This window comes from Corvus moneduloides, chromosome 17 (assembly GCF_009650955.1).
Source record: "Corvus moneduloides isolate bCorMon1 chromosome 17, bCorMon1.pri, whole genome shotgun sequence".
Taxonomy (NCBI): domain Eukaryota; kingdom Metazoa; phylum Chordata; class Aves; order Passeriformes; family Corvidae; genus Corvus; species Corvus moneduloides.
The window spans coordinates 1548833-1556792 of NC_045492.1; the positions used below are offsets into that span (position 1 = coordinate 1548833).

At 49.6% G+C, this 7960-nt stretch overlaps 1 protein-coding gene across 1 annotated transcript; it reads right to left on the reverse strand.

The window, feature by feature from the left end:
• Positions 1–1453: 1453 nt before the first annotated feature.
• On the reverse strand, positions 1454–7777 carry EIF6 (eukaryotic translation initiation factor 6). The gene is made up of 6 exons (XM_032126665.1): positions 7404–7777; positions 7235–7320; positions 6295–6470; positions 4889–5065; positions 4143–4324; positions 1454–3030 (listed from the first exon to the last, which is right to left on the reverse strand). Exons 1-6 carry the CDS (start codon positions 7508–7510, stop codon positions 3021–3023), a joined length of 738 nt encoding a protein of 245 aa, XP_031982556.1. The 5' UTR covers positions 7511–7777; the 3' UTR covers positions 1454–3020.
• Between the last annotated feature and the right edge of the window lie 183 nt (positions 7778–7960).

Sequence of the window (7960 nt, forward strand, 5' to 3'; positions counted from 1 at the left end):
ATCATCCCAGGAAATTTAGACATTTGCTGGGATGCATGATCACTACATTCACAAAAGTTGGTCCTCCATTAAGGCAGATTAATTATTCCTAACTTATAACTAGTCATTAAACCTCAAGATCTCCCATCTCACACCGTGAGGACTCAGAGGTTTAAAAACCTCTGTAAAGGATCCTGATGAAAGTTTTTGGCCATTAAAGCACACACAGCTACACACCCCAAGACCTCACTGAACCCAGTTATGAGACTTTAATTTCTCCCTCCTGTCACATTCATCCCATGGCTAGATTCCAGCCCTTCTCATGGTATCACCTATTTGTCCAGCACACCTTCAGTTCCTCAGATCATTCCTGCAACCCTTCCTAGCAGCTGAAGTCATGTGTTGCCTTCCACTGCCTGATGGCAAAGGTGCCAGATGGCTTTAGCCATGGTCTGTAACCCACAGCTTTGTAGCTCAGCAATTTCATTTTTAAGAATCCCAAGAACCCGTGGGAGCCCAGCTCTGGGCTTGATTTTATTGATTTTATTGTGTGTTGCCTTGGAGATGAAAGTACATGGAAAGGGTCAGTCAAGTGCTGGTCAGTCACTGTGCTTGTGCCTCGGGCTGTGATGCCAAGGGCCCGTCACCTGCTGTTCTGTAACCCTGCACCTGGGCTCATTTCACCCTTGCTGAGGCACATTGCTGTGCTCAGCCTCCTCCTCACCACCCTGCTCCTGCCAGCTCTGGCACTGCAGGGCAGGATCTCAGGGGAAGTAATGGGCAGTGCCATGAGAATTTCACTTCTCCTTTCCCCAGCTTCTTTTGGAGTTCTTGAGACCCAAAATTTAATGTAGATGAGCATTACCCCAAAATACCTATTTGCAGAAACGCTTGGCAACCACTGTGCAATATTTGCATCTCATCTACACATAGTGCTCGGGCTAAAGATGCTTCATGGATTTACAGCTCATGCTGCTTTGAGCTGTTTGGGCTTTGTTTTCCTAATTAGCTGCAGACATTGTTTGCTTTCTTGACCATTGCTGAAGCCTGAGCACATCCGTTCCAATATGGACCTTCCATCAGGAATGTGCTCTGGTACTGCCCAGAGTTCACCACTACGGGGTGAAATTTGGATTCTTAACCAAATGTGCTTCACTTCACACTCAGCTGCACTAAATTTACCCTTCTGTCCAGTCCTCATCCTCACTAGTCAAAGTCAGTGTGGCCACAATTCCCTGCCCTCATCCACTGCCTTTCCTAAAGCAGACATGTAAGAAGGCTTCCCTCATTCCATGGGATCACTCACCCAAGGTCCCTAAATGCCTTGGGCACAAAATCCTGCCAAATGCCTTTTGAGAATACAACTAACAGTACAAGAGACCTTCTCCCTATCCCTGTGGACTCCTTCAAGAGCTGCACAGGTCTTCTGAGACACAACTTGCCATTGAAACACCACGTTTATCCTCTCTCATGATCCATGTTTCTAAATCCATTCTTTATTATAGTTTGTTTTCCTTGTACACAGGTCCATCTCTCTAGTTCAGAATTCCCACAGACCCATGTTCAGAACAGGTATCACATTTGCTCCACCTAAAAGCTGAGCCCTGTGAGGTGGCCAAAGGGAAGCAGCTTCTCACTCTAAATACTGAGACAGGCTGAGAGGAGACCTGGAGTCAGTGCCAGGACAGGTGGTGCATGATATCAAAGGGTTGATATCTGATCAGAGATGATCATAGCAATCTTTATTTTAAAGTTTAAGGAGTAACCTTTTATCAGCCAAATCTTACAAAGCCTTCCCTGAACATCCAGACAGTAAAACAAAAATGGAAATTTACTCAATTTTCTACAAAGCCCAAAGCACCTGGGCTGAAAAGAGCTCTGCCCGTATGGCCCTCAGGTCATCATTCCTCAGGAGAACCCAGCTGAGAGCAAGGCAGCTGTGTGGAGACAAGTGACAGCTTCCTCTTACCCTCAGGATGGGAAATAGAGGCACTTCTATGCCTTCAGTGCACCCTTAATGGACAAGCAGGAAAGCAACTGAAATGAGATATCACTGAGCAACAGCTGTGTAGAAAGAAATTACTATCTTCTGCCCAAAAGCAGCACCTACAGCTGCTTTCCATCTGGCACAGGCCAAGCTCTTCATGAGGAAGCTCCCAAATCTGTAGCCTCTGACTGATGATGTGACTGCTTAGAACTGTTGTTATTTAACCTTTGTCTCCAAGGTAACTCCAGATGAGGTGGTCCAAATTCATTGGGATTTGCTGACTTCGAAGAGTTTCCCGTTGTAGGAGGTGAACTCCTGCAGGACAAATTACACTGGCAACAGTCTGCCTTTTGGGCTCTCTTGCAGGTGCCTCAGAAGCAGCACAGGTGACACCAGGTCAAACACTGCCCCAGGGACTCCCATACTGTTGTTGTTAAAAGCCCTTGGATTGACACTGAAAAACTCATTTTTATCCAAGCTGATCACTTCAGAATCACCATCCCATGGGAAGAGCTGCAAGTGGGGGGGCAAAAAAGCAGGTGATGACTTTTGAATTATTTTGTGGCAAGTAAACTACTGTATTTTTGGTATTGGACATACAGAGGGGTCTTATGTGTACCTAGAGCAGAAACACCACTTGAACAGGAGTGTGGAAAGAGAGGGCAGCGTATGTCATGCCAAAACAAACTGCTGTGCAGCAGGACACTGGTGCAAGACTTAAGGCAAAATAATCTCTAGTGACCAACATCCAAGAGCAACAAGAGTAAATATTGTGGGGTAATTTGAGGGGCTCAGTTGGCATCACAAAACCAGAAAGCAGAGCTGAAGAACTGAGCAAAGGGATAGAGAGCATTCCTTATTTGTATCTTACGCATGTTATTTGTCAGTTTTTGTGGTAACAGTTTACAAAAGATGACAAAAATTTGGTTTTGGAGCCTCTCCCTTGGGCCAGGCCTGCAGAAACATCATCAGAAGGTCTGGATGTCTGTGATCCAAAGTGCAGCTCAACACTTCACTCCTTAGGAGCTTTCTGGGAAGTAGGAACCAACACTGCTCATGTCAGGCTAAAAGACAAAACAGAAAGAAGGCTTAGTAGTCCCAGAGTGCAGAAGGCATTTCAAAATACCAGCTTCAGTCAGTTCTCACCTTCCCACTACAAAGGCCCAGAAAATATTTCCCTTCCTAGAAAATGACCTCTGAAAAGAGGGAAGCAAGATGATGTGGCTGCTAACAGCCAGCCACAGGAACAGACCTCTCAGGCTGGCAAAGGCAAAATGCACATTCAGCCTGGCCCAGGTAATGATCAACAGCTCAGAGCAGGTTTAATTATGGCTCTGATATGCTCAGAGACATCAAGACTTTGTACCCAAACTGTAACAGGGCAGAGAATTCTTTAAAGGGTTCTCCACTGAAGGAGTTCCTCATGCCATAAACAATTCCCAGATTGTGGCTGAGAACTCAGCCACCAAGTTACAATGCTCAGGTCGTTCAGGAACACACTTTTAGCATATCAGTGGTCCTCAGGGTTGTAACTCAAAGCCCAAATACAGTTCCCACAGGACATTAATCTATGCTTAGGCCTAAATGTAAAAACATTTACACACATTAATGAATGGGGAAGGTCCCATATCATTACCACTCCAGACAGAAAACAACACCTGCCTCACATTAAAAAGTATCTTGGACAAAGCCTTTAACAAAAAGGCTTAAAAAAAATTCAAGTTAGCAGTTTTAAATATAAGAAGTTTAAGGCAGCAGCAGCTGACAAGTTCCACAGTCTTTCTGCCTCCAGCAATGGTTATAGCAAGCATTTGAAATAACATCTGAATAACTACAGCAATCAAAAACCAAGATGACAAGCAAAGTCACTGGTATTTTAACTTTTAAAATAAGATTTGTTTTTAAAAAAAAACCATTCATGTCATAGCTGAGCACTGAACAGTTAGAAAAGAAAATCTCACAGCTGAAACAGATGTTATTTCTCACAAAAAGGATTCTCATTGCAATGAAACATTCCATAACCCAATGAGTAACTGCTGCCAGTAACCAACAAAAGGGGAGAGGAAGTGAAAAAATGATAATTAAAAAATATAGCTCAACTGTGAAACCAGCTGCTTTTATAATAAAATCTCGCCTGTTTTGACCATGATTCTGCCTGGAGGTAGATCCTCCCTACCTGTCAATCAGGGAATCCCTCATGTTGGTGGCAATGGTGCTTGGCTGAGCCTCGTTGAGCCTGAAGATGCTCTCGATGACGGAGAGCTCGGTGCTGGTGGTGTCCAGCCCACAGAAGGCGCACCAGTCGTTGACCACCATCCCTGCTGCGATCACCTCGCTGCCGCGGTTCACCGTCCCCGCCTGCCAGGGACACAGCAGCAGTGAGCAGGAGCTGGCACTGCACAGCTCCTCACACACTGCTGGCACAGGGCTTTACTGGAGGGCTCGGCTCACACCGCTGAAAAGATGAGCTCTGCCACCAGCAAAGTTCTGAAGGTGTCAGATAAAATGATGAACAGCCTTTACTCTGGTGAGAAATTGGTGTGGCTTTCAGTGAAAGAGAATCCAATAAGCAGGAAGGATAATAGCATTCACACATCCAACTGAGCAGGCACAGGAGTTTCTTACTTAACCATTTCAAACATTGGCTTCAGCCAGACCACAGACAGCCTCACATTCTGTATCTGCAAAACTTGCACAATCCCAGCAGAGCAACATTTCAGAATGCAGCTGTAAGCACTGAGCAGCTTATTCAGACTCAGGAAAGACAAGAAACTGTCTGGAAGACTTGGTTCAAGTCTTTTCCTCACCTCCCACTCAGAATAACTTCACAGTGAAACAGTATCTGGGAGCCCCTGAGCTGGAGAAACACTGCAACTGAGTTGGGAGGGAATGGGAAGAGCTAACACTCCAAAAATGCCTTACCACGAGTGGGACCTGCAGCAAAGAAGACAGTTCGTCCTGGTCATCGATTGAAGTTTTGGGGTGCACGATTCCTCCTTGATTACTAAAAACACAGTAACTTCCTACCAGCACCTGGTCTGCTACTGTTTGTCTGAAAACCTCCACCTTCAGCACATCTGCCAAGATCTCTTCTGTCTCCTGCAAATGGAAGGAGGATAAAGCCTTCAGCTAAACAGTATTGTGGAGTGGGAAGTCAAGTTATTCCTGCACACAGCCCTCAGCTGGGAGCCTCCCACACTGCACAGCCCATTGCAACCCAGCCACGGTAGCACACAAAGCCAAGCTCCATGTGTTCCCAGTTTCCTGTGTCACTATAAACACAACCTCATGCTTTTGCTGAGAAATGCCCAAATCCCCCCTTTCTGTTGGCAGTACATCATTTGTATTAATTCCCAGAAAACCAGTCCCCTTTGGCCTCAAACCACTGGGACAAAATGGTATTATCCTTATAACTCTAACAACTTCCTTCCTCTCTAAGTTTCACTGTGAATTATCTTGATTTCTCTCTCTCTGGCCATCTTACTTTACTTTTTACACTTTTTTAAAACATATAGTGCAAAGCCTTCTCCCATCCCCTTTTTCCCTTTGCACTCCTGCCACGAAGTCCCATCTCTTCATCACCTTTAGCAGAAGCTGGAAGCAAACACTGTCAGGAGCTGCAGCCACACAACACATCGCTCTCAATGCTGTTAAGGTATCAGTTCTCAGACATAAAATAGGACTGCTTTGTCTCCTCTGCCCTTATTTTAAACTCTCATACAAGAATCTTTTCTTTTTCTTTCAGACCCCTGTAATCATGCACATCCATGGTCTATTTCAGCTATGACATGCTCTGGCTCACTCAGCTGTAGCTTGTAACTCCTTCTGTGGTCCTCACTGCACTCCTCCTTACGCTCTTTACTAGACCTGTGCACACTCTAATTCACTCAATTTTATGCACACAAAGCAAACTGCACCCAATGATCACTGAATCACAGAATGGTTTGGGTTGGAGGGACCTTAAAACTCATCTCATTCCACCCCTGCCATGGGCAGGGACACCTTCTACTAAACCAGGTTGCTCCAAGCCACATCCAACCTGGCCTTGGGCACTGCCAGGGATGGGGCTTGGAGCTTCTCTGGGCACCCTGTGCCAGGGCCTCACCACCCTCACAGGGGAGAATTCCTTCCCAATATCCCATCTAGCCCTGCCCTCTGTCAGAGGGGAGCCATTCCCCGTGTCCTGTCCCATGATACACATGACCCCCCACTCCTCCATTCTCCAGAGCACACTGACCGCAGCTGAGCCGGAGGGAACAATTCCAGCTGCAGCCTGGGCAGCCTCCCCAGCCCCACTTTGAATGTGGGAGTGTCCCAGAGCCCCGTACCCTGTCCAGATCTGGGTGAACCAGGGCCACATAGTCATTGCATGTGGTGACATTGCCCAGAGCTGACAGCCGCTCCTCCACGCGCTGGATCCGCACGGAATCCGGGAGGCTGTTGCGGATGTGCTGAAGCTCTTGGTCTGTCGTGCTGCTCGGGACCAGCAGCCCGTGTCTGTTCCCTAAAACGACAAAAGAAAATAGAATAGAATGAAAAGAATGTTTCTACAGGGTGCCCTAGCACTTCCCTGCTGTTCACATGTGGCTTGAGCTGCTCTTGCTCTGTGTGTTCCTTCTGAGCCCAGAATTCAGCCCAAGAGATTTAAAAATAACCTGCACCACGGGAAAAGAAAATCCAGGCTGAAGCACGGAGTGTGGGTGAACGGCACTGTCTTCACTCCCTTCTCTCTTCCAACAGGACTAAAGGAAGCCCGAGGCTCTCAGTGAGACACTTTAGAAGGAACTCTCCGTGCAGATGCCATTTGCCCTACAAAAGGCCCAGGTGCTACTGTTTGTGTGACTGTGGCAGCACGACTGAAGGGTTAAAGGAACAAATAAGCAAGAAGCTGGTCTGACCTAACAGGGTCTCACCAGGCAGAGACACGTGAAAGGCTTTTCCCTGACTTTCACATTCGGTAATGCCTCCCCTGCCCGGGCCGGCACTGAGGAACAGCGGAGCTTCCCTGGCCCCAAAAGCCAACACTCCCCCCAGCCCGGCTCCCGGGCGAGTCTCTGTTCCCCTCCGTCCTTCACAGAATTCGCCAGGTTGGAAATGATCTTTGAAATCATCCTTCCTCCTCCTCACATACTCGAGGCATTAAAACAACTCCCGAGGGCGAGGGGCGCTGCCCCACGGGCTCCCCGGCACGGCTCAGCCCCCGGTGCGGCTCCGACCGAACCCGCGACCTTTCCCCGTCCCCGCCGGGGCTCCTCCCGCCTCACGTACCCACACACATCCTGCCGATGATGCGGCAGCCGGCGATAGAGGCGTGAACCACCGGGATGGTCCCGAAGAGCTCCCCCTCGAACACGCTGCAAAGACAAAGCGCCGCGTCAGGGCCCCGCGGGGCCGCGGGCAGGGCCGGGCAGGGCCGGGCAGGGCAGGGCCCCCTCACCTGTAGAAGTTCTCGGAGCCGCCGATGGCCACGAGGCAATAGGCGTTGGTGAGCTTGGCGAAACAGCCCAGCTCGTTGTTGTTCTCAAAGCTGGCGCGGACCGCCATGGCAGGAAGGGGAATGCGAGCGGGGCCGGGAATGGAGCCGGGAACGGGGCCGGAAATGGGAACGAGAAGGGAGCGGGGAACGGGACTAAGAATGGGAACAGAGCTAGGTCCGGTAAGGAAGCCGGAACAGGACCAAGAACGGGGCGAGAACGGGAACTAGGCGGGGTCGGGGCCGGGAAGGAGGCAGAAATGGGAATGGAGCCCGAAACAGGAACGGGCTGCGATGGCTCCGAGCGCCGCCGCCTCAGCCGGAACCACGAGGCGCCGCCGCTTCCGCTTCCGGCGGGGGCGCAGCGGGGCAGAGCGGCACCGGCCGTGCTTGTAGGGGACAGCGCCCCCAAGCGGCCGGGAGGTGAGAGCGCCCAGGGCGCGCCGCCATGGCGGGGGCAGGGGCGGGACCTCCCCGGGACACGCTGAGGGAGCGGCACCGACCCCGGCCCAGCAGGGACC